This window comes from Panthera onca, chromosome B2, assembly GCF_046562875.1.
Source record: "Panthera onca isolate mPanOnc1 chromosome B2, mPanOnc1 haplotype 2, whole genome shotgun sequence".
Taxonomy (NCBI): Eukaryota; Metazoa; Chordata; class Mammalia; order Carnivora; family Felidae; genus Panthera; species Panthera onca.
Window position 1 is genome coordinate 69534528 of NC_138343.1, and position 27713 is coordinate 69562240.

At 39.0% G+C, this 27713-nt stretch overlaps 1 protein-coding gene across 1 annotated transcript in view; it reads left to right on the forward strand.

The window, feature by feature from the left end:
* Nucleotides 1-27713, forward strand: part of MEI4 (meiotic double-stranded break formation protein 4) — a 209761-nt gene that overhangs the window by 18937 nt on the left and 163111 nt on the right. The window contains exon 2 of the mRNA XM_078446434.2: nt 9959-10204. Coding sequence (XP_078302560.2) covers nt 9973-10204 — 232 coding nt within the window. The 5' untranslated portion in view covers nt 9959-9972. The remainder of the gene's footprint in view (nt 1-9958; nt 10205-27713) is intronic.

Sequence of the window (27713 nt, forward strand, 5' to 3'; positions counted from 1 at the left end):
TTTAAAAAAATTTTTTTTTAACGTTTATTTATTTTTGAGACAGAGAGAGACAGAGCATGAATGGGGGAGGGTCAGAGAGAGGGAGACACAGAATCTGAAACAGGCTCCAGGGTCTGAGCAGTCAGCACAGAGCCTGACGCCGGGCTCGAACTCATGGACCGCGAGATCGTGACCTGAGCCGAAGTCGGACGCCTAACCGACTGAGCCACCCAGGCACCACTAGACATTTATTAATTTTATTAATCTTTTTTAAAAATTAACTTTGCCTGCTAATTTTCTTGATTGCAATTTCCTACTTAATTGCATTCTGGTTATATCTTTAAAACATCCTTCCTTTCACTTCCTCTGTTTTTTTTTGTTATTATTTTTCTAATTTTCTAATGTAGAAATGTATGTCATTGAATTTAAACCTTTCTTCTTTTATAAAATAGATACTTGAAGCTATTATTTTTTTACAAGCTGTTTTAGTTTCCTTTCTTAAAGTTTAATAAGTTGTGTTTTCATTATTCTTCAGTTTTAAATATACTCTAATTCTGTTTATAATTTTTTCTTTGTCCCTTATTTTATTTAGAAATGTGTGGTTTGTTTTCCAAATATTTGAGAGATTTTTCTAGACATTTATAATTGTTTTTCTTGTCTTAGAGAACATGTTTTCTAAGATTTCAATCTTTTGAAATTTAATGAGAATTGCTTTGTCTCAGCATATGATCTGCTTTGTTGAATATCCCATGTGAACTTTTATAAGCATCAATTGGTTCAGGATGGTTGGTAGTATTTTTCAAATCTTTTATATCATCATCATTACTCTTCAGGATTTAGTTGTTCTATCAATTGCTGAAAGAAGTGTGTTGAAATTGTCACATATGATTGTGCATTTGTCACTCTCCCTCACATTCTTTCAGTTCTTCTTCATGTATTTGGAAGTTCTATTATTGTCATTATGTGCATACACATTTAGGATTGTTCATCTTCCTGATTAATTGACCTTTTTAAAATCATAGGAAATGTTTCTCTAATCTCTGGTAATATTTTCTTGTCATGAAGTTTCTTTTGTCTGATATAGAGGCAGTCCATATTTCTTACGTTTGCTATTTGTATTTTCAATCCATCCTTGTCTGAAAAAAGTTAATTACCTTAGCCTACATATTTGTACTTTAGCCCTTCAGACACAGATCAAATAACTTAGGTAGAGCATCTAGGTAGAAGTTTTCTTTTGAGATAAATTGCCAAATATATATGTAAGTTAGTGAATATTCTTTATTTTCTATATTTCAGTAAAATTGGTAAGGGGATAAAATTCAACTCTGACTATTTTCTTGTAGTAATTGAAAGGACAAATAGATTTAGGCATAGAAAGTCTGACGAGTTAAAGATCTGAATTTCTTTTATAGCATGAGCTACTTTGAGAAATTCCTATGGCTTAAACAAAGAACTTTAATTGATTACCCTGGAGTAAAACTGAACACTGATATAGCTAAGGCTGGTTACTGATACAGCTAAGGCTAGTAACCAAATGAGTATCCCATTTATAAGATGAAATATATTGATACTATTTTCAATGAAAGACCTCTTTCGTGGTTAAAAAATATCATGTTAAAAAGGTTCTAGAAATTCTTTTTTTAATTTTTTTTTAAATCTTTATTTATTTTTGAGAGAGACAGAGCACAAGCGGGGGAGGGACAGAGAAAGAGGGAGACACAGAATCGAAAGCAGGCTCCAGGCTCCGAGCTGTCAGCACAGAGACCAACGCAGGGCTCAAACCCATGAACTCCAAGTTGGGCGCTTGCAAGTAAGCCGAAGTTGGACACTTAACCAATGAGCCACTCAGGTGCCCCTAGAAATTCTTAATACAAATGGCATTACTTAAAAAAGAAAAAATAGACACTCATGCAGTGGTGTTCTGCCTATATTTTCCATGGACACCAAAGTTCAAGCCTGGCCATGGTGTCATTATGAGGCCGTTTCTTGGCTATCATGAATTTGGGTTGGTAATCTCGGGTTGGTCAGATCTAAATTTTAAGGAGGACAGCAAGTTCTGATGGGTAGGAGAAACGGAGTTTGGGAAGTTTGATATAGCTGCCTGGGAAAATTAGACAAAAGTTAGGCCACAGGACTGCTGATGCTTCTGACCTTGAATGGTTCCTGTTACATGAGTGGAGATAGGTATTGGTTACAATGGTGGAAGGAAGGCTGGGGGCCCATTCCTGCTCCAGATGCCATTACCTGGTGCCAGGGACAAGTGCCTTATGCTGTTTTTTGTTGTGCTGTTCTTCTGGAATGGCCTGCAGTTTCTTCTGATATTCCTCAGTTGGTTAGGAGTTTTTGTAGTGGTACTAAGTGAGGCAACATGAATCCAGTGAACTGACAGGTTCTTGGTAGAGAAGAGCATTGTATCGATACAGGATGCACATTCTGTGTTGTGTCTGATTTCAGAGTCTACAATGCCATAGGACTAGGTTGAGAGTCTGGGCTGGAGCAGGTGGGATGTTGATGAAACAGTTGTAGATGAAAGCCTGAAAGACCAGTCTTTAGTGATGGCTTGCCTGCAACAAAGGCTTTGTGTGTCTATTGTCTGGAGCATGTTGAGGGGCTGAGTTTAAAGCGACAAAAATTCAGAGGACATCATGTGTGAGAGGATGTCGAGAATCAATATGCTCAGTATTTGTGAAGCCTTCCCTCTCTTTTAGTAGGTTATTTTAGGCTAATAAAAGTAGAATTCTATTACTTTCTAATGTTTATTTATTTTTGAGAGAGAGAAAGGGACAGAGCACAAGCAGGGGACGGGCAGAGAGAGAGGGAGACATAGAATATGAGGCAGGCTCCAGGCTCTGAGCTGTCAGGACACAGCCCAATGCAAGACTTGAACTTATGGACTGTGAGATCATACTTGAGCCAATGTCAGATGCTTAACCAACTGAGCCACCTGGGCACCCTTATTAAATGTAAATCTAAGTAGAATGTAGCAGAAGTATTAGATTTATTTGTAAAATGAAGCCTGTGAGGAGCATGAAGCATTGTCAGTTGTCTGAAATTCGTGGTGGTCACCTTGGTGAGATTTCAGTGAGGGAGAGAGATGAGAATTGAGGCACTTTTTCAGCCTTAAGGAAAGTTCTGTGGAGTTTCTCGCACTTTCTTGGCTTCACGTATTAAGTATGCACAGATGGGAAGTATAGAAGATACTATGTTATAGCAGTTAGAAAACAAATCTGATTTCCAAAATGGGACTTTTTTGGATAGGGCTGTTTACTTCTTCCAGGAGACTCTGCCTCACCACCTCCTTCCTTAGTCTTCTGTTTTCCCTGCAGCTCAGGCCCTGGCTCCATGGGTCTCCAGCAACCAGCTGTTCCTCTCCCCTGGTATTGGCTGACCTTTCTCAGTTGCGTCCTCTGGCTCTTTCTTTGGCTTCTGGTTTCATCCTAGAGTCTTCCTCATTTTCTGACACATAACTTTTTCCATTTCCAGAGTATAGCCACATATAGATTCCAAATTTGTGGAGTTTATGGGTTTGAGTTCTGTAGATTATCAGATTTTTTAATATACCTAGTGAGAACAAGAGGTTTGTTTTTGTGATGAGGATTATGTCCATATCCATGTGTGAAATACCAGTGTAACTAGGAAACACCTGCAGTCCTTCTGAATTATATTTTAAAACATGTGTTAATAGTAGATATCAAGTCTTTTTCCCTTCTGAGAATTTATGCAGTGGAAGATGGTTGAGGATTGTGCTATATATACATGACTTTGCATTTCTGAATCAGTGTACTTTTTGCTGCCTTATAAAATGTGTGTGATGCATTTTTCCCACATGAAATTCTGCAACCTCTCTTTCTGGAATCCAGAGAAAATCTTGTCTGTGACAAAAAAAAAAAAAAAATCATTGAGGCGTCAAAAGGGAGGGTGGGATTTGCATAAAAAGAAAGTGTGAAGAGACTCTGGAGACAATTAAAATCTAGGATTAGTTAACTTTTTCAGCAAGAGGAAAATGCAAGGATCCTTTTATCTTTACTTGCCTCTTGTCCTCAACAGATTCTCTTTGCTGGGAAGGGTTTTAAAGGCCCCCTTAATAAAGTGGAGAGATTTGAAATCTTGAGTAACTCCTGATTCTTTTATGTAAAATTTCACGTGATGTTAATCTGCTGAGCACTTCACAGTAAGTGTGTGCTGAAACTATAACAATAATTAGAGAATTTTCAGCTGGATCTAATCCAAAAATCAGATGTCAGACCTTGTCCAAACTTTACTGAAATTAATTATCCAGAAAATCTTGTGATATCTCACTGTTCTGGCATTGCCATAACTCTGCCCTGTCCCGGACTGATATTTGATAATTGCATATTCCATCATCATAGTACATAGGAACTTCCTCCTGTACTCACTTTGTCCTATCATATTCATCTCAGTGATTTAGGGAATGTTCTTCCATTTCTTGATTTATGAGGAAGGCAAGCATTTATTGTAGGGTTCACATGACATTAAATCTGGCTTTTTTCCCTTATAGCTTACCCTCTTATATAAACCTGTGTATGAACTAGATTTTAGCTTTCTTGTATTTTCTTTTTTTATATAATTTTTTTAAGTTTATTCATTTTGAGAGAGAGAGAGAGAGAGAGAGCACGCAATCATGTGGGAGAGGGGCAGAGAGAGAGAGGGAGAGAGATAAATCCCAAGCAGGCTCTGCCCTGACAGTGCAGAGCCCGATATGGGGCTCGAACTCATGAACTGTGAGATCATGACCTGAGCTGAAGTCAAAAGTTGGGCACTTAACCTACTGACCCACCCAGGCGCCCCAAATTTTTTATTTACTTATTTTGAAAGAGAGAGAGAGAGAGAGAGTCCACGCATGCACTAGTGGGGGAGGGGCACAGAGAGACGGGGGGAGAGAGAGAGAGAGAGAGAGAGAGAGAGAGAGAATATCCCCAGTAGCCTCTGCACTGTCAAAGCAGAGCTTGACATGGGGCTCCAACTCAAGAACTAGGAGATCGTGATCCAAGCTGAAGTTGAACAGTTAAACGACTGAACCACCCAGGTGCCCCTCTTGTATTTTCTTTACTCAAGGATTATTTTGGTGAAAGTTTAAGGGTATACTGTAGAAACGTGTAAGTTTAGAGGGAGTAGATTCACTGGAAGTAGTCAGGAAAGGATGTGTCACAGAGTCAAGAGAAACTGATGTGACCCTTCAGGTTAACTAGAAATTACGCTCCTAATCCATTCTCCCTCTAGTGCCATGCTCCCTAGTATGTGATTAACAAAGACTTTCTTATGAGAGCCAGGGTTAAGAGCTGGTCAAGCAGCCTTTTGTGACTGCCTGACCTATACTGATATATTCATTCATTAATTCACTCACTGACTCATGTACTCATTCAGGTATTTAGTAGCCAGTCTGTGTTCATGGCATTGGGAGTAAAATGGCTAGTAGCCTGCTGGTTAGTCATATTGAATAAAGTTTTTCTGCCCCACCTCCAAAATCCACGGTGTCCTTTGGATTAGTGGGAGTTACACCAAACACATCTGAATGAAGGGGCATGTATCTACTTGTGGACATGGAAAGGTCTGAAGTCCACAGGCTTGGTGGAATTTGGGGAAAGCTGATGAGGGATGGAAATTTGAGAATTTATGGAACAGAATGTTCATTCCATTGACTGTGTTTCCTCAATTCTGAAGGTACTCTCCTAGTTTAAAATTTCTGAGTAGGTTTAGTGTGCTGTGATTTCATTCTTATCCCACTCCCCTTCTCTCAAGCTGTAGTTGAACTGGTGGTGTATTTTACAGTTGAAGATGTCTCAGAATTGAGGTGAGCTCTACAGGCCGGAACCTCTCATCACAACCATAAAATGACAGCTTGTAGACTTGAGGCTTCATTTAAAACGCGTCTTCATTTTTCATATAACATGTAATTTGAAAAATATAGGATAGGAAATATATTTGTATGAGTAGACATTTTTCTGTTGTGTATAACATGTTTTATAAATATTTATTGTGGAAAACTTGGAAATTGTAGAAAAGTATAAACAAGAAAATGAAATCAGACTTACTCAATTCACAGTCAGTGTTTTGTTTGTTTTGGTGAATAACCCTAATCTATCTTCCTCCCTCTTCCTTTTCTCTTTACCTGTTTTCTTTCCCTCCTCCTCCCCTCCTGCTTCCTATCTCTACATCTATCAGTATATCAATCTCAGTCTATGGATTTCTCCCCCAGTTTCCAGTTTTACTTCACTTACTGTTTTATGTTTACTCTGCAGTTAACAACATGTAGGAAATATTTTCCCATAGTTTTAAATGTTTTAAAAAACATTTTCAGTTCAATTGTACATTATGTCACAATTTAATGCATTATGTCACTTTATTGTTAAGTGTTCAAGCTGGTGACAGGTTCTGTTTTGTTTTGGTAGTTATAAATAATCCTATAGGATCATCTATGGGCACAAAGTTTTGTATGTAGTCCTGGTCATTTTTTTAAGATAAAATCTTAGAATTTGTATTGCTGGCCTAAAGGGGGATACATATTTTGAAGGTGTTTGATACACATTAGGGAAATATTCTGATTGGTTACCTAAATTTAAAATTTCACTTCTTATATAGAAATTATCTGGGGCTCTTTGGTTTATGGAATTTTCATCAGTGATCTTAGGGATGAACAAACTTTAGAATTCAGGATTATAAATAAAATCTTAAAAATATAAAATCTTTAAAAAAAGAATCCAGAATTCTAATTCAAAACAGTTTGACAGTTCAGAGAATTGGTTAGTTGATGCAAAGTTTGGTAGGGGAAAATGAGGGCAGGAGAAATAGGGCAGGTAAACATCGCCAGAGTACTGTTTACAGAGTAGCCATTTCTGCATGCATTGCCAGAAGGAGAATACAGGGGTCCCAGGGAATGTGACTAGATTTTTCTGTAGCCCTATGGGGGACCTTGCCATGGTAAGGTCTGTTCCCAATTGTAAAGAAAAAGAAAGCTCATTTTGAACTAATGTTCTATTCTAAAAACACTGTTAAAATTTTGTGTTTTCTGCTGTTAAGAATTCAGAGACACTAAATACCTTCTTGGGGAACATTAAATGTTCGTTTTAATTATTTACGATAATTATTTGAGCATAAATTGAATTTTAAAAAGACTTTCTGAAAGTTACTACTGATCTTTCTTCAATTAAGTATAGAATGTGTTTGGGAAGCTCATCTTTTTTTCCCATGAATTTTCAGGGGAAATAGAATTATCTTTACCTTGCAAATGGCACTCTGAGAATAGGAATGCTCTTCTTAGATAAAAACAGCACATGTTTATAAACACACACACACACTCCAAAATACGAAGAAGCAGTTTAAAAAGCTTCTGTCTAGGTTCCGTCCAGCTGTAGGTTGTAATTTTGTGTTTTTTTAGTGTAATTTATATGATAGAAGGCTGTACCAACATATCTATTAGCAATTGTTTCTCTTCACTTGTGGTACAATTCTAATTAATGTTCAGACAAGTGACCCTGGGATAGTTTTAATCCAGAAGGACTTTATAATTTGATCCTTTTATGTTGTTGACTGATATTCAGCATGGTTTGAAGACTATTAACAAATCACATGATGACATAAAAATCAGAGCACTTAATTAATCTGCTCGCTTAAATCAATTAATTAAATATCTTTGCAAGACAACAGGGAGTTTGCTGTGTTTTCTGCTATCCAGAGAACTTTGTTGTCTTGTGCTAATAAACAGGTTTTTTTTTTTCTTTTCAGGTTTTAGCCTGGATTCCCACCATTCACAAGTAAATATCAGATCCTTTTCTAACCAAAATACTTTAAGTTACTTATTATTTTCATTATTGTTATTTTTATTTTTTGTCAGGACTGTTACATCTGATAGTAGGCTTACTTCTTTTTTTTTTTTTTAATGTTTATTTATTTTGAGAGAGAGCATGTGAGAGAGCAGGGGAGGTGCAGAGAGAGAGAATCCCAAGCAGGCTCCATGCTATCAGTGCAGAGCCTGATGTTGGGCTCGAACCCACAAACCTTGAGATCATGACCTCAGCCAAAACCGAGAGGCAGAGGCTTAACCGACTGAGCCACCCAGGTGCCCAGTAGGCTTATTTCTTTGGGGAGGGTCATCCATGCTCTGTGCTCTCGGCACACAGGTGTTTCCTGAAGCACTGAGAGGTGCTGTTCACCATTGCTGACCCAGCAGATGAGGGATGAACCAGCCAAGTGAAATGGTTGCTGTGAAAGCTAAAATACGCGGAGCTATAATTCTAATTAGTTTGTCTATGTTAACAGTATCTAGTCCTGGGTGTATTATATAGCTATGAAAGGCTAAAAGTATAGCAGGTATACCTTCTTTTGGAAATCTATTCTTCATAATTTTTTTCTAATTATAATCTGACATATGTTCATTGGTGAAAATTAGGAAAATTCAGAGAAGTATCTTCAAGAAAATAAAAATCAGTCACTCTATAGTAGAGATAAATCCTATTTACATTTTTTGTATTTCCCATTTTTTATATAATTGGGATCCTACTACATATATATAATTTTATGCCCCCACTGTTTTTACAGTCAGCATATCATTAGTACTTTCTCATGCTAATAAAGAATATCTCTGAAAACCCTATTTGGATAGATAGTATTCATATGAATGGTTGTATCATTATTAACTATTTGGTTGTTAGCCCCAGTTTTCAATTATAAATTATTCTGTTATGAGCATATCATACATACATTTCTGTGTTGCTCTTAATTATAATAAAACAGCATGATGCTTCCTCTTAGATTGTGTATTTTCAGTGTAAACTATAGAATATCAAATAGATACACAGTTTTGTGGGTGGTAATAAATCTGAAAGGATTTGATATGGTGGTATATGAATCGTTTTTTGAAGGATGCACAGCAGGACGTTGGCAGCTGTGAGAGTCATAGTGTCACAACTGGGGAAAATTCCAGAGCAGAGATGTGAATGGGAACGAGCTGAGACTGTGTGCATCTGTTTGTATGAATATGATTTAACCACAGTGGAAGGATAGGCTTGAGAAATGGAAGAAAATAAAGTGTGAGATGTGGAGTAAAGAATTTGAACTTGTTAGTAGAATAGATGTGGCAACCAAAGCCCTAAATTTTCTGGACCATTGTGCTATTCATTACAAATTTTTATGCAGCACATTATATGTGCCAAGCTCCCCCTTGTGGAGGTCCACAAGGGGTTTATACTTCGGTATCGGTTGTTGTATTCATCCAGTGAAGGCAGTGTGTGTCCTCACAGATACATTCCTATAGTTAGACTGTGATGTAGTACTACTTTGGAAAAGTACGCTCATGGTGGCAGTTGGAAATCTTTGGAGGCACAGAATCAGAGCAGAGCCACAATTTAAACGATGCAAATATTTTAAAGATTGTTCTCAGTATCATTGGAGGGGCCTGGTTAAAGGCAGCAATGTAGTAGTTAGTTAATGGTTCAATAGGGAAGCAGGGGCTGTGCGACTTAGCAGAATGAGTTGGAACAGAAGGGCTTACGTTTAAATAAATGGTTTAATTTAGTGGTTCTGATTACAGAGTAGACCCTTCAAAATGTAAGAGCCTCAGTGCCTATCCCAGCTTTGGTAGATCTGAATTTTGGGGAGCTAGGACCAAATATATGTAAATGTATGTATTTAAAAACCTCCCTTAGAGATTCTGAAGTGTGCCTCTGGTTAGAAAACACTAAATGAATTAATGTGTGTTTTTTCCACCCCAAGAATTTGTCAGATTGTCTGAACCTGTGGTTTTGGATTTTAATACACTTAGTATTCATGTATGTGCATTTTACTTTTGCATATTTTTCGTACTCTTTTCAGTTCCTGAGAAATTTTTTTTCTGTTACTTGGTGTCAAGTTGTATTACAAACTTACTAATTAGTGGTACTCTGCAAAATCAATTTTGAGCAAATGAAATGCACTCCAAAAGTTAAAAGGAATTTCTGTAACTTTTTTCCTTACTAACACATAGGGACAAAAGCCAGGATGGATGATCAAGCATGGTATTTGAGAACTTCAAAGCTGGCTCTGGCTGTGGCCATTATCCGCTCAAAACCAGCAGACAAAAGCAGCAGAGAATACACAGAGCACCTTGCGAAGGTGGTGTCTGAGCAGGAGTCAACGTGGAGATCAAAAGTCGAAGCCTTGGAAACTGAAGTTCTGCAATTACGTCAAAAACTTCTTCTGAGCAGGATGTGTTCAGGATTGCTTGAGACTGGTGAGTGTATGAAATTGTCTTCTGGTAATACATCATTCTGGTTTTTTTTAATTGTTTATTTTTAATTTAGTATAATTTTTTAAAAAATTGAGTATAGGGGTGTCAGGGTGGCTCAGTTGGTTGAGTGTCTGACTCTTGATTTCTGCTCGGGTCATGATCCCCGGGTCGTGGGATCGAGCCCTGCCTTGGGCTACCGGGCTGAGCATGGAGCCTGCTTGAGATTGTTTCTTTCTCTCCCTCTGCCCTTCTTCCCCTTACTCTCTTTCTTTCTTAAAAAAAAAAAAAATAAATAAATAAATAATAAATAAATAAATAAATAAATTGAGTATAGTTGGCACACAATGTTACATTAGTTTCAGATGTACAGTTCGGTGATTCCATAGCTCTATATGTTATGCTGTGCTCACCATAAGTATAGCCATCATCTCTCCTGTTATATTGCTATTACAATATTATCAACTCTATTCCTTATGCTGTGTCTTTTATTTCTGTGACTTAATGCATAACAGAGGCCAGTATCTCCCTCCCTTTTCACTCATTTTACCTAGTCTCCTGGCCCCCTCCCCTCTGGCAACTATCAATTTGTTGTCAAGGGTCTGATTCTGCTTTTTGTTTGTTTATTCTTTTTTTTTTTAAGACTCTATTGATGAGAGGAATCAGATGGTAATTACTTTCTCAGTCTGACTTATTTCACTTATATAATACCCTGGGGGGGGTGGTATAATGCCCTAGGATATACCTTCTAGGGTAGTATCATACCTCAGATGACATGATCTCATCCTTTTTATGGCTGTATAATATTTCTCTATCTCTCCTCTCTCTCTCTCTTTCTGTGTGTGTGTGTGTGTGTATAACATTTTCCTTACACGTTTGTCTATTGATGTACACTTAGGTTGCTTCCATTTCTTGGCTATTGTAAATAATGCTGCAATAAACATAGGGGTTATATGTAAGTGATGAATCACTAAATTCCACACCTGAAAGCAATTTTACCATAACCATATGGTTATGGTAAAATTGCTATATTTATGGTTATGGTTATTTATGGTTATGGTAAAATTGCTAATATATATATATATATATATATATATATATATATATATATATATATATTAGAATTTAGATAAAAACTTGAAAAAAACCATAGAGGTACATATATCTTTTCTTGCTAAGTTTTCATTTTCTCCGGGTAAATATCCAACAGTGGAACTACTAAATCATATAATATTTCTATTTTTAATTTTTTGAGGAAACCCCATACCATTTTCTACAGTGGTTATACCAATTCTGTTTTATTTAACCTTCACAATTATTTAGAAATTGGTTAGTTTTCTAAAACTAGACTTCTTCTTGCCCTATAAAGATGCTTTTATTTGTAGTTGTTCATTAAAAGTTTATTGTTACTTCCTAATGAATGGGGCTACATTAGACATTGGGGTGGAGTTGGAGAATGAAAGTAATGTAGATGTGAAGGCAGTAATGTTTTAAGTTTACTGGATAAAAAAAATTTAAAATCTCATTACTCAACCTTATCATTTTACTATGTATGTTATGTTACACTTATATTAAATAATTCATCCAGCAGTCATATACCAAGGACCAACAATGGACCAGTATGCAGTGGGTGGTGAGGACCCAAAAAAAAACCACTTAAGGTGCTGTCCTACCATTGAGTACCTACAATTCTTGCAGGAAATTGGACCTTTAAATAATTTACTCAGTATGATAAATACTTTAATAAAGATATTGACAAAGCACAGAGGAAGAAGCCATTCATTCTGCCTGGTTTTTGGCAAGACTTCTCAGGTCTGGCCCTCAAGGATCTATCTACTAGTCAGTGGTCACAGAATGTGCAGCAACAGGCAGGAACATAATCAAAGGCAGGATACTTGCCTTTTTAGGATACTTGCAGCATTACATTTCAGAAGTGGCCAGAACACATTGTAGGAGAAAGGAAGAGAGGTGAATTGGGACCAGGTTCAGAAGGGCCTTGAATGTCAACCCAAGGACTGTTTTATTTTATTCCCTATAGTAAGTTGACTGTGCGATTTATGGTCTCCCTACCACCCTTGTGAGAGTTGAAAGCAGGGAACTCTTAATAATTACACTGGGACAATAGGCAGAAACCAGGACTCACTTGAGCAAGCTGGAACCTGTGGTTACTCCATTCATCAGGAGCCATACAACTTTTTTGATGCACAGAATTGACCCTTGTATTGGGACTGGGAAACAATTCTGGTGATTTTTAAAGAATGTAAACCAGATCATGTGACTCCTTTGCTGAAAACTTCTACCTGGCTTCCAATCATGCTTCACATTAGATTCAGACTTATGATCGTGGCCTGTGATGCTGTGGGTGATTTCACCTCTATTTACCTCTCCCACCTTGCCCTAGTTACCATGGGCTTCCTTCCAGCCTTGGACCTTTGTTATGTTTGTCTCTTTGACTCTCTTCGTGACTGGCTTCTTCCCTTCCTAGAGGTCTTATTCTAAATAACACCTCCTGGGGGTGCCTAGTTGGCTCAGTTGGTTAAGCGTCCAAATTCATCTCAGGTCATGATCTCAGGTTCATGAGTTTGAGCCTCATGTCAGGCTCTGTGCTGACAGCTTTGGATTCTGTGTCTCCCTCTCTCTCTGCCCTTCTCCCACTCATGCTCTGTCTCTCTCGCTCAAAAATAAACATTAAAAAATTTTTAAAAAATCGAAATGACACCTCCTCAATGACCACTCTATACACATAGCATTCCCCACTAGTTTGTTTTTTTTTTTTTACCCAAACATCCCCTGTGGACTATTTGTTTGTTTACCTAGTTGGTGCCTTATCTCCTGAACTAAAGTTTAAGTTCACTGAGGAGTGGGTCTTTGATTTGCTGAGCACCCTCTACTAAATGCCCACCCTAAAGCCTGACACACAGTCGGTGCTCAATAAATATTTGTCACATGGCCATGGAGCAAAGAAGGTGTTTCTGGTCATAGCAATGATTCGAGGGAAGGATACCAGTTTTAAACATTTTACCAAAACCCATATGAAGAATGATGAATTGAAATCGATCCATGATAGAACTGAAAGGAGGTGAGACATTTAGGAACGATTTCAGAGTAGACACTTCAGATATTTGTAAATGATGTCAGAGAGTGATTAGGGACATGGAGGCATTTGGGATAGTGAGGTCTCCAATCCCCGTTTATTGAATTTATTGCAATGATTGAATCTTAAAAGTGAATACAGAAATAAGTTTATAGGATAAAATGTGGAGTTAAGGTTTGTCTGAGTATAGGCTAGTTCCTGAATATATAGAGATTATGTAGAAGGAAGGTGGAAGGATGGTTCTTAGAGTCAAAGGGGATGATGAACAGGCTGGAAATACAGACATAGACGTAGGATCCACTGACATTTAAGTAATAGTTGAAGTCTCAGCCAAGGATGAGACTTGCAGGGAGGACGGAGCTGGGAGGTTGGCGGCATTGGGGGTCCCAACATTCCAGGGGTGGGCATGGGAAAAGGAGCCACGAAAAGAATATGACTGTCCCATTAGGAATGTCACCTAATGACTACACATTAGCAGGTGTAGTACACATATGATTGCTGTGGGTAATAGGGTACTCGCTAACTTTACTTTTGAGTATTATCAGGAAAATCTGCTAACCTAATGCACAGATGTTACTAAAATCTCATTATTATGTGAGTGAAAATAGTGTTATAGAATTTATAGCCACATTTTAGTCTCTCTAGAGTCTTTCTAGGTAATGGGCTCTTTGTACTCAATGAATGCAAACACAATCAATATTCTTAATTATTTTATGTGCAGTTATAGGATTAATAGAATGGCACACAAACATTTCCAGTAATCTTAAACAGACTCTTAAGAACATCTGTGATATCAAAACCATTGTTTACCGTCAAGGGTCTGTTTATACCACTGCTCTAGTGGTGTGCATGATTTGTTTGGAACATGAGTATGCCTGACAGTGAGAACCTAGGTGAGAACTTGTTCTCACACCGAAAACTTTCACTTACAATGCCTGTGAGAGAAATCTTCAACTACCTTACAATTAAAATCAGTTTTACTCGCAGCAGGAGCTATAGGTAAAGCGTTTCCACACAGATGTTTGGAAGTAACTTGTCTCTCCATCTGTTAGCTTAAACTTGAAAAATGAAGAATAAATAGATGGATTCAGATAAATAGAGTCGCTATTAAAGGGGAAGGAACAAAATCTAACAAAGGGGGGTATTAGGTTGATAGGAAAATAAAAAAGGAACACAGCTGTTATTTAAAGATACATAATTTGAGGGGCACCTGGGTGGCTCAGTCGGTTAAGTGTCCGACTTCGGCTCAGGTCATGATCTCACAGTTCTTGAGTTGGAGCCCCGCGTCAGGCTCTGTGCTGACAGCTTGAAGCCTGGAGCCTGCTTGGGATTCTGTGTCTCCATCTCTCTCTGCCCCTCCCCTGCTCATGCTCTATGTCTCTGTCAAAAATAAATAAACATTAAAAAAGATAAAGACATATAATTTGAAAGACTGATGTAACTTACTCTAAGAAAACTCCATACCTGAGATTCAAAACTATATTATAGATATATTTATAATTTTTTAACATTTTTATTTATTTTTGAAAGCATGAACTGGGGAGGGGCAGAGAGAGAGAGAGAGAGAGAGAGAGAGGATCTGAAGCAGGCCCCCCATGCTGACAGCAGAAAGCACAAAGAGGGGCTCGAACTCACAAACCATTAGATCATAACCTGAGCTGAAGTCGGACGCTGAACCCACTGAGCCACTCAGGCACTCCAGATATATTTAGATTATCAAATATTGTTTATTGGGATTTTCAGGATTGCTTTACATATGCAACTGTTCTCAAGTGTTTAGAGACAGCAGGCCCTCAATAAATGTTGAATGGGATGCTTCTTGACAGATTGACAGAGGCTGGGGAACTTAATTTATAGCATCAACTATCCATTGAAACAACTGAGCAACCCAGAATTCAATAAAGCAGAGCTGAAATGGCAAAGTAAACAAATAAGAAAGTATGATATCGTTTATCCAGCATTTTGGGAACCCAGCTATGTCTTTATTCTGATTTATTTTCCCACAGCTTCTTAGAGAGAGATATACTTCTTTATTATATTTATTAAATATAATAATACACAGACTGTACACAGAAGGGATAAATAGAACTTGTTCTTAGAATTCTGCTACATTGTAATTTTACTTAAATGCTCCTTAGTAGTGGGAGGAAGGAAGGGAGGAAGGATCAAAGAAGCCCAGATAATCCATTGACACATTTCCCAAAATCATTTTGAGTGACGTGTGGCAGGTGCAGTTAGTTGTCTACTCAATATTTAGCTTTCTGCTTCCTTCCTAAAGCACTCCAATTTTGTTTTGAAGAGATGTGCTTATTCCCAGTGGGTTAATCCATGAAGGGCTTAGATTTGTTTTGTCAATATTGTTCTAAGGTTGGGCAGGGGCCAGTGAAAGGTAAAAAGCAATCTTCTGAACTTTTGATAAAGATTTGCCTCTTTGTATGAAGAGACTGAGGCTCATGAAAGAGAACAATTAAATTTTTTTTTTTTTTTTTTATGTCAGCCACTTGTTTCCTGTATGCAGCACTGCCAATTGAAGATACGGAGACTGGATCTGTGGTAGCCAGTTTGCAACTGTGAGGCAATATTGAAATTAATGCCAGCACATTCAGGATAGTGAAATAGTTGGGTGAAAAGAACCTGGGTCGTTCCTGACATTGCTAAGCAATCGAAGCAACGCTAGGATTACTTTATTAGGAATGTTTAAAAAGACAAACAAGGGTTTAATCCATTGTGTCCATGTGTTTCCTTCCTTGTATCTGAGCACATCCTAATTTGTAGAGTGGAGAAGGGGTGGAGGTCATGAATAAATTCGACCAGCGCTACTTTTTCTTTAGCCGAGAGTCTTCTTGATCTATAGGGGAGGAAATGAGTGAGAAAAACTATGTTCTTTGTTCTACAACAGCTTCCTGTTAACGATGGCTTCATAACGTTGGCAAGAATTTCATGTGTCTGAGTAGGTAAGTGAGGGAGACCCAGAGCATAGAGACTGGCCACTAACAGGCACTAGTGGGTGTTTTTAATTGTTGACTAGGGATTGAAGAGGACATAGTAGCAGGGGCAGGGCCTTATTAGTGAGATAAATGACATTGAACTTCAATGAGCAGATTTAGGATTAAAACTTGAGTGTGTATATGTGTGCGTGAAGGTGGGACAAACAAGGGGAATCTGGGCAGTTGCAATTATACAGTAATTTGGCATTCATGGGAGGGAAGTGGATAGATGAAGTGTCAGGTATATGCTTTTTCCCCTATAGTTAAAATTTTTTTTAATGTTTATTTATTTTCGAGAGACAGAGACAGAACATGAGCCGGGGAGAGGCAGAGAGAGAGGGAGACACAGAATCCGAAACAGGCTCCAGGCTCTGAGCTGTCTGCACAGAGCCCAACTCGGGACTCGAACCCATGGACCGCAAGATCGTGACCTGAACTGAAGTCAGTCACTTAACCAACTGAACCACCCAGGCGAGAGACAGAGATAGATAGAGCATGGGCACGGGAGGGGCAGAGAGAGGAGGAGACACAGACTCTGAAGCAGACTCCAGGCTCTGGGCTATCAGCACAGAGCCTGATGCGGGGCTCAAACCCATGAACTGTGAGATCATGACCTGAGCCGAAGTCGGATGTTCAACCGACACAGCCACCCAGGCGCCCCACTCCCCCCTACAATTTTGTCTTCATAGATGAGAGATAGGCCCTGGATGAGCAGATGGCTATAGTGAAAAGAAAGTGAGAGACAATGAAACCAGATTAGTTCATTGATTTCCATGTTTATTTAGTAAATGTTCACTGAATGCAGAGCTCATATCTAGAGTGTTTGGAGGTGGGTGGTGGTGGTGTGCTCAGCAGCACTATTATTTTCAGTTGGACTTAGCTTTTCTAAGTTTGGGGTCCTGGGAAACAACTGACTGACTAGATGGCTTTAGAAGCTTCCCTTCCCTCTAGCTGACAATGCTTATGTTTTCCCACCCCCTGGTCTGTTGTCCCCTTTACTGCTTTATTTATTTATTTTTTTTTAATGTTTATTTATTTTTGGGACAGAGAGAGACAGAGCATGAACGGGGGAGGGGCAGAGAGAGAGGGAGACACAGAATCGGAAGCAGGTTCCAAGTTCTGAGCCATCAGCCCAGAACCTGACGCGGGGCTCGAACTCACGAACCGCGAGATCTTGACCTGAGCCGAAGTCGGACGCTCAACCTACTGAGCCACCCAGGCACCCCCCCTTTACTGCTTTATACTCTGAGGATCCAATCCTCAGTACTCCCATTACCTGCCCGAGATCCTACTTCTCATGTTGTATGAGCCTGGATTCAGGAAAAGGCTTTTAGCTACATTGGTGTTGATGAGGGGTCATGAAGGGGCTGGACATCGTAGTGACCTGTGTGCACTTTGCCAGACCCAGCACGGAGCTTGTCTTTGTCTCCTGATTGCTGCTGCTTTTCTGGTCCCAGCTTACTCAGCCTCTGTCCCATGCCACCCTGTCCCAAACCACATACTGAGGAGACATCACAAATAACTGACATCCAGTCATGGTTTTGGAGCTCAGTGTTTATATGTTGGGGCATTCACTGTTTTACGGATGCTGAAAGAGCATGGAAAATGAATGCATAAGTATTTCTCATCTTAGTTTTTACATAGGCTTTTATGATATAAATTATCAAATATAATGGAAATTTTCTTAAAATTGCAGTTTATTTGAAACATACATGCATAATGTACATGAATGTTAGAAAATGTGCCTCTAATTTAATGTGGATTCTAATGAGAGCCTCCAAAATAAAGTACATTTATAATTACACATCAGAGATGCTTTACTCATTACATAAAAATTGAATTAATCTTCTGATATTACAGACCATCAACATACAGAGAAATTAAGGTTAAAAAAAGCTCAGAATATAGTAAATGGCTTTAGTAGTGACAAGGCAATCCTTTAGACATGTAAACATCTCAGTTATCACAAGAGCTGGCTCCCATAGGAATGGGGGTGGAGAGAGGGAGCAGGAAGGGCCACAGGAGTACCAGGGAGGGCCTGGGCCTGAAAGAAACAAGGAGCTCCGGAGGCTGGGCTCAGGTGAGGGCAGTGTTCCAGGTGGACATCATCAGCCCTGCTCTTCCTCGTATGAGGCTCTGAATCTCACTGTGTGTCACAACCATCTTCTTTGTCTGAGCTGCATTCCAGGGAGGTATCGTGAATGTCCAGGTAATCCCCTAATTAGGGCGACTCTACTTTGTATCTCTGGATTCTTTCTACTTCTCTCCAGTCCAGTGCCACGACCTTGGTCCTGTCTGATTTATCCCAGTTAGACTCCGTGTTTAGAGTTGCAGCCTTGACCTTGGTCCTGCCTGATTTATCCCAGTTAGACTCCATGTTTAGAGTTGTAGCCTTGCCACTTTCAAAGCTAGATCGCAGCCCAGACTCAAGTCTTCTCATTTACTTCAGGTTAAATCTACAGCTCTTAAAATAGGCTGCAAGTTTCTCCACTATTTGGCACTTGCTTTCTTCTCTAGCCCAACCTGTCATCACTATGTCCTCGACATTCTGCACTGAAACGCGCAAAATTTCTTTCACTTTACTCGAATCCACCTTGTTCTCTTTCAGTTCTAGGCTTTTACACGTGTTGTTTCTCTCTGTAGGATATGTTCTTCCAATCCTTTTTGTCTGGTTGTGAGCTATTCTTTTTTTCTGATGTAGTTTTAATACCCTTTCTGCCTTTGCTGACTGCCTCCTTAGACTAGGTTAGATTCTCCTGCTGGGGAACTATACTATTCTGTACTTTTCACAGCATTTGTGAGCCAAATTGTAATTGTTTAAGCAGCCTGTCTTCCCTGTAGGACCTAAAGCCCATGCTTGCAGGAGTGTGCTTTTTCTCATCACTGCTGTATTTGTAGGGTTAGCACAATGCCTGGCATGAGGTGGTGGGCGGCTGGGTGGGGGAACTTGGGGATATTTGTTGAATGACTAAGTTTAGACATGGTTTATGTGAGTGTTATTACCTGGAACAAAGGGGTCTGGCTGATTTGTCATTTCTGGGTATCTACAAAACCACTATAGTGCTGAAGGAGGATCAGGAGAGCAAGACCAAAGCATCCTAGGGAAGGAGATACTCACTAAGGTAGGGTGAGTGTCAGGGCTCCTACCTTTGAGGGAGCCATGTGTGCATAGATAGTTTGACCAGAACTGGAGAAATGGAGAGTGAGAATTCTGTCTTCTCATCTATGGAACAAAAGCTAAAACTGTTCAAAATACCTTTGAACTCCAGGATCTTTTTCAGTGTAATTTTTTTGAATAGTTTAACCTGTGGTAAACTTTAATCTGGCCCTTATATTTAGGATTATGTTTATTTTTTGCAGGTTTTGTCTGTGTTTTTAAATGTCCTGCTGTTTCTCTGGATTTGATTTTGTAGATTCTGTTAGAAATCTAAAGGTATCATTGAGGATTCTGAATTTAATATTTTGACCCTAGACATCTTGAAATTTATTTTTTACAATAAATTCATTGTGGAGTGAGTAGAATCCAGTTAGATGACCGCGGACTGTTGTTTAGACTGGGAAAATTAAAGGAGTAATATCAATTTCATTATCAAAGCAAGACAGAAACTGGGTAAATAGGGTAAATGGGAGAAGGCTTGAGATTCTACAGTTCTGATAATCTCTCAGGTGATGTTGATAGTGCTGGTCTGAGGACTAGAGTTTGAGTAGCAAAGGACTGTGGACTATTTTGGGGTGGAGTTTGTTTGTGAAGGGAAGGAGAAGAGGTATGTTGGTAGCTGGAGAGGGAGCAAAGTAGAGAGAAAGTTTTTTATTGTCAACATAGAAAAGACATCAGCACACTGGTACCTTGGTAGGAAGGAATTAGTAGAGAGGGGACAGTGGAAGATTTGATAGGAAGAGGACAGTAAAGGAATCACAAGGGCTTGGGACCCGAATCCCAGAAGAAATATGGAGCACAAGTGTTGGGCCTGGCCCTGTGGACCTCAAGAAGGGGCCAACATTTCTTCTTCTGAGACTCTTTTGAAGGTAGGAGTAGGTGCCCCTTGATTCGTGTTTTTGCTGAATTCATTCCTGGCAGCTGTCATGTAAAGTTCATTTTTGTTCCCTTCTCCTCCTCCAGCGTCCCTTAGTCTCAAATCTGTCCCACTGTTTTGTTGTTGCTGTTTCAAACAGCTTTTGGATTTTCATTCTCGCATTTCTTTGCCTGCTGCTTCAACTCTTGTCTCAGCCATCTCCACCTGGTGCCTTGGTTGTAGAAAATTAAATGAGGAAAGCAGAATTAAGTAACTTGCCAAAGGTCAAACAGATAGTAAATGGAGTGGAATTCTTGTAAAATTCTGGGACAGTGCTTTTCTAGTACTTTGAGGTGTTTTCTTAAACTGGTGGTTCTCAAAGTGTGGTCCCCAGGCCAGCTGCATCAGTATCAGGTGAGACCTTGTTAAAAATGCAGATTCTCAGTCCCACCCTTTGCTTACCGTAATCAGAAACTCTGGGGGTAGAGCCCAGCGACCTGTGGCTTAACAGACCCTCCAGCTGATTCTGATGAAAACCGAAGTTTGAGAACCCCTGGTTTAAATAAATTAAAGTGAAATATATGTTCAGGGAACATAATAAGACCTCTCCAGAAAATGGGTCAGTAGAAACCTATTCATCCCCTATTCAAAACATGTAAGTGATAAATCAAGAGGGATTTGTAGGCTAGCCTCTGAAAGATTTCTTAATACCAATAGATAATATTTGGCCCTGGTCACCCAAGAATTGAGAAAGTGTTCACTGAGAACCTGAAGGAGCTCTGACAGATAGTAGAAATTAGAGAAAATGAACAAACAAAAACTAGTAACCTTGACATCATTGTAACAACTGTGTTTCATACTGTTCCATACTGTTCAGTGAAATATGTGTATAAATATAATAGGAATCCAAGGAATGTATACTGTTGATTTTTGATGTAGGAGAACTTCTCTCTTCCTTCTTTATCCCCTTGCCCTTCTTTCCCTCCCTCCATCCTTACTTCCCTCATCCTATCCTCATAAGCGCTGGTATGTGCTATCATAGAAGATTCTGGATACAGATATCCTGGTATATAAGATGTGCATTTGTGTAAGATAGCCCCTCCCCTATTTTGCAGGGGAAACATCCTTTTTAATATCTGTTTTAAGTAATTTTGAATACATCTTGTAGAGGAAAATTTTGGGATCAGAAATGTAGGATGCTTTATCCTAAAATTCAGTAGAAAGCCTTAAGTTCTGATTATACTATTTTACCAATCCTTAAAAAGTACATAAAGTAACATAGCTAAAAAGAACTGTATTGCAGCAAATGAATGCTAGTGTTTTCCAGGCAATAAGACAAAACACATTTACTCATAAATAAAGTCTCGTATCATGTCTGTGGAACAATAAACACACACACTTGCATTATATTCTTGGTCATACTGAGAAGTAAATAGCTAACTTCAGTACAAAATGAATTTGAATGAATTCCTAAATTGAATATGAAGACAAAGCAAGGGTCTCAGTGAAAGTGGCAGAAAACCAGCAGCAAAGTACTGCACTTGGGAGTGAATATGTGTAGGGGAGGGGCTGCACGGGGGACCACACTTAGCTCTTCTATCATTTATGTGGGAGGGCTCATTACCAGGAGGAGCCTCGTTATGCTTTCCTTATACTACAGGGAGATGGTGGTCTTTTCACTCAGGTCTCCTGTTTTGGAAACCTCATTTATGTGAATTTTAAAATTTAAACTGCTTGCAAGCATTTCTTATAGCATGAAAAAAAAAAAATACATCAGAGAGCACTCAGCTGTGGGGTATGTGGGCTGTGAGGGAGACCCAGGTTGTGAGCCGCTCTCAACTATTCAGTGAATCCATTGTTTCCCATCATCAATTATTTTATAGTGAGCATGTGATAATTTTTCTTGTTTTCAGTCTCTCCCATTTCTCTGGGAGTCAGAGAGAAGGATTGCCTATGTGTCTTTAATACATTCAGACCATGTCTGCCAAGTTTTACACTTTGAAATAAAGAAGGAAAGATTGCTTCCAGAGAAAGCTGGTTCTTCATGCTTGCAGAAGCCTAGCTGTAACAATTCTGCATTACTCTTTTAATTAATAAGTCACATGAAGAACAAAGACTAAGTTGCTTTTGTGCCCTCCCTTGGTGCTTGATTCAGCAAGATCTTTCACACAGTGGCTTTTCAAAGATGTTTTTGGGCTTGATATTTGATTTATCACTACTGGTTAGGCTTGTAAATATTTGTAGCAGAAATAATTTTTGTGACCTAAGGCCAGGTTTTCTATGTAAAATGCAATATAAGACATACAAAATGTCGACATTTTGTATCAGTTTGACAACTAACCACAGTGGTGTAGAAGTAACTGATAAAAATTTGAACAATGCTTCTGATCCTTCTACATACTTTTTATTATATTTGAAGTTTTTCTAATTCATCAATAAAGCAGAATATACAGAATTTAGGCCCCTTTCTCCTTTCCATTGATACTCCAGTAACAGGAAAAAGTGACCTTATTCTTCAACCCAGGTCATACAAATTAGATGATATTTTGCATATTTTAATAAACTGTTTTGCTAATAATTGTGCCTTTAATAACTCTGAAGCTACTTCTACCTGTGTACTTTATGAAGTGTTTATCCTGTGAACCGCAAGGTGTCTCATCATATCGGTAATTTCCAAGCAGGAGTCAGTCCAAAGTAGGCCAAGTCCACGCTGGTGAGCTGCTTTGTGTGGCTCTGCAGCTCTCTGATGTCTGATGGGGCGAGAGATACAGCAGGAGCCGGACCTGGAGAACTGTATGCTTCAGTGATCTGTACTTTTCCAGTTCCTCTGAAATTTTTCTTTAAAGAAGTGCTTCGTCCGTGTACAGACGTCTGTGATGGTGAACACAGTGATAACAAACTTAACCGCTCACTTACCTTTTTAACAGCAAATGCCATATGAATCTAGGCCTTTTGTACCTATAGGTCCATGTGAAAAAGAAAAGTACCATTAGTCAGATTTGCAACTTTAAATTTAAAATTTTATTTTTATTTTTAAAGTGTCTTTCTGAAAGACTTTGCCTTCTTTGTAGATGTGAGGCTAGAGTTTCAGACGGTGGCCCTGAACCCTGCCTATACCTTAGAATCGCCTGAGGGGCTCTTAAAAAAATCCTGATGCCTAGGTTTCCCCCCAGGCCAATTATATCATAATCTCTGTGGATTGGATTGAAGCATCAGTATTTAGTAATCTCTAGGTTATTCTAAAGTACCCTCAGGATTGAAAACCACTGGTGTAGGCAAACTTTTATTTTTTATTATTATTACTTTTTTAATGTTTATTTATTTTGAAAGAGCACATGCTCATGCGTGCGCACGTGCACGTGCATGCATACACACACACACACACACACACACACACACACCACACACCAGCAGGGGAGCGGCAGAGAAAGAGGGAGGGAGAATCCCAAGCAGGCTCTGCGCTGTGAGCACTGAGCCCGACTCAGGGCTTAAACTCATGAATCATACGATCATGACCTGAGCCGAGATCCAGAGTCGGACGCCTAACTGACTAAACCACCCAGACGTCTCTAAGGCAAACTTCTATATTCTATATTTAACTCAAATGTTCGTATTACCCGTTTTCATTGTTAATCCTACCTAGTTTTAATACTCTTATTTCACTAGGGCTATCTCTGTGGTATGCTGCAAATCTTTATTAGAGTAGAAGACACTGCTTTTGGCCCACTGGGGGGAAACATCTGACTATAAAATTAGTCTACATTAATGTCCTGACACCGGTGAGAGGGGACGGTGGGTCTGTGGGCAGCTGGGGGAAGGACCGTTTAGTTGTCTTCATACATGTTTGGATATGCTCGCAACACGGATGGGTTTGAAGTTGGGTCCTGGGTGGGCATCTCAAGCCTTTTTGTGTGAATAGTGAGCAACTATAAAGTGAAAACTGGCATTTGTTCCGATCCATTTTTTTTCTTCTCCTGTAAGTGTAAATAGTAGCAGATAGCTCATTTTACCCTGTAAAAGCAATGTCATAAGGCATTTGTTTTTAAAAATTAGGGAAAAGTTGTATCTCTGTTCTTCCTTCAGTATTATTTGTTTATTATAGTAGGTAGCTTATTGAACAGGTTGTGGTGCACTTGTAAAATGGATCTCCTTATGTGATTGCCATTATTTCATTACTGTTCAGAGTCCTTGAGTTAGTAGTAATACTTAGCAGCCTGTGATGAGTCAAAAAGCCTCTGGAGAAAGGTCAACTCATGTGTAATAGGTGACTTCTTGTATAAGTAGGCTATAAAATCTTATTGGCAATACTTTTGAGACTTTTCTGAGAAATCCTATATCCAGTGATGCAGAGATGTTTTCTACTGTGTGATTTGTCAGTAAATAGTTAAGTAACAGGACACTTGCTTTTACACACAAACACACCCCTTAGTTGTTACACTATAAGCCTTGTGGCAGCATGGTCGTAATTTAAGATTTTGTTAACAGTGTTAACTTTACCAAGAATTCTCAGCTATTAAAATTTCTCAGATAACTAAGAAAATATATTTTAAATAGTTCCATAGTAAATACTCTTTTTTTCTCGAACTATTTAAAATTTTCTACATTTATTGGGAAGTAGTACAGTATTTATGGCATGAATATCATGGAGTTATTTGTTTACCAGAAGGCATCTTGGAAGAAAATAGAAATGATGTGATTGTAACATCCATACTGACACACGTTTGAATAAAGAAAGGGTGATGCCTAGAGCACCATACTTAACATATAACAATTTAATGCACTAATGAATGCTCATCATCAAGGTCAAGCATGCAGGAGATACTCAACGATTATTTTAAGAATGCACAATCGTAAATGAGGGAAGAACAATCCAACAGAGGGCGCGGAGGTGTTATTGATGGTGGGAAGGGTTGCTGAGGGCAAACTCTAGAGGTAGATTGCTCATTGGGAAGAGCAAGAGGGTTGGAGTTAGATGAATCTGGGTAGAATATCAGCTCCACCAACATTAACTAAATTCTTTTAAGCAAATCACAGATCTCATATGAAACACACTTTTCTCCTCTATAAAATGAGGATGATGATGAGAAGGATAAAGATGGGCAATCAAGGTTAATGGGGAATGCTTGGCACCAAGCTTCCTGATGCAAGAACAAAAAGTAAATACATTTCCTTCCTCCTTGGCCTTGGTAGTCTGCTGGGAATTGCCATTGATTGCTTAGCAGCAGACGAACCTATTTTTTTTTTTCCTTTGGACATGAGAATTTTATTATTTAAATCTGTCTTGCAAAGACCTGGATCTATCTGGTTTAGCGGATTCTACTAGTAGGAAAGAAAATAACAAAGGTTTAAGGGTGTTTAAGGTTTTTTCTTTCCAGTAGTAAAACTTTTCTCAGTTCCAGTCCAGTAGCAAACGTGCCTGATTTCTTTCAGTAAACTCCTTAGAAAATTTTGTAGGAATTCAGCTGCTACTCTGTTTAATTATTTTGAGAGATACATTAATGAAACTTGATTTTCATTCTGTACTCTGTCTCTATATTGTTACAAAAAGTTCTAATCTGATTTCTGTCCTGTTTTGATTTCTCAGTCATATAATTCGATGTGTTCTCCTTCCACAATGAACCCTGTGATTTTTCTTTCATCAGGAAAATGTCATCACTCCTTCCTTGACTGTTTCAAGAGGTTTCTCTATAGGTTATCTGTCACACACCTTTTTTATTTATTTATTTTTTTGCCTCTGCGATTTCTTCTAAGATAGTTTAGATCATGTTTTTTTGGTTTTTTCCTTATTTTATTTTGTTTTAATTTTTTTTCAATATATGAAATTTATTGTCAAATTGGTTTCCATACAACACCCAGTGCTCATCCCAAAAGGTGCCCTCCTCAATACCCATCACCCACCCTCCCCACCCTCCCACCCCCCATCAACCCTCAGTTTGTTCTCAGTTTTTAACAGTCTCTTATGCTTTGGCTCTCTCCCACTCTAACCTCTTTTTTTTTTTTCCTTCCCCTCCTCCATGGGTTTCTGTGAAGTTTCTCAGGATCCACATAAGAGTGAAAACATATGGTATCTGTCTTTCTCTGTATGGCTTATTTCACTTAGCATCACACTCTCCAGTTCCATCCACGTTGCTACAAAGGGCCATATTTCATTCTTTCTCATTGCCATGTAGTACTCCATTGTGTATATAAACCAAAATTTCTTTATCCATTCATCAGTTGATGGACATTTAGGCTCTTTCCATAATTTGGCTATTGTTGAGAGTGCTGCTATAAACATTGGGGTACAAGTGCCCCTATGCATCAGTACTCCTGTATCCCTTGGGTAAATTCCTAGCAGTGCTATTCCTGGGTCATAGGGTAGGTCTATTTTTAATTTTCTGAGGAACCTCCACACTGCTTTCCAGAGCGGCTGCACCAATTTGCATTCCCACCAACAGTGCAAGAGGGTTCCTGTTTTTCCACATCCTCGCCAGCATCTATAGTCTCCTGACTTGTTCATTTTGGCTACTCTGACTGGCGTGAGGTGATATCTGAGTGTGGTTTTGATTTGTATTTCCCTGATGAGGAGCGACGTTGAGCATCTTTTCATGTGCCTGTTGGCCATCTGGATGTCTTCTTTAGAAAAGTGTCTATTCATGTTTTCTGCCCATTTCTTCACTGGGTTACTTGTTTTTCAGGTGTGGAGTTTGATGAGCTCTTTATAGATTTTGGATACTAGCCCTTTGTCCGATATGTCATTTGCAAATATCTTTTCCCATTCTGTTGGTTGCCTTTTAGTTTTGTTGGTTGTTTCCTTTGCTGTGCAGAAGCTTTTTATCTTCATTAGGTCCCAGTAGTTCATTTTTGCTTTTAATTCCCTTGCCTTTGGGGATGTGTCGAGTAAGAGATTGCTACGGCTGAGGTCAGAGAGGTCTTTTCCTGCTTTCTCCTCTAGGGTTTTGATGGTTTCCTGTCTCACATTCAGGTCCTTTATCCATTTTGAGTTTATTTTTGTGAATGGTGTGAGAAAGTGGTCTAGTTTCAACCTTCTTCATGTTGCTGTCCAGTTCTCCCAGCACCATTTGTTAAAGAGACTGTCTTTTTTCCATTGGATGTTCTTTCCTGCTTTGTCAAAGATGAGTTGGCCATACGTTTGTGGGTCTAGTTCTGGGGTTTCTATTCTATTCCATTGGTCTATGTGTCTGTTTTTGTGCCATAGATCATGTTTTAAGCAGTGGATAGTTTTCTGTTGTCTAGGAGCAGGTTGCGTTCAAGTTCTTTGCCATTGTGAACTCGGAATCTTTTCTCAGCCCCGTATCGTACTCTTGGATGCCTCTGCTTTCCTTCTGCTCCAGCCACACCTTTTCTGAGCCACTGCTCAGACCGCTGTCGCTTTACCTTTGCTCACACACCTTCCTGGTAGGAAAGGCCTCCCTAATGAA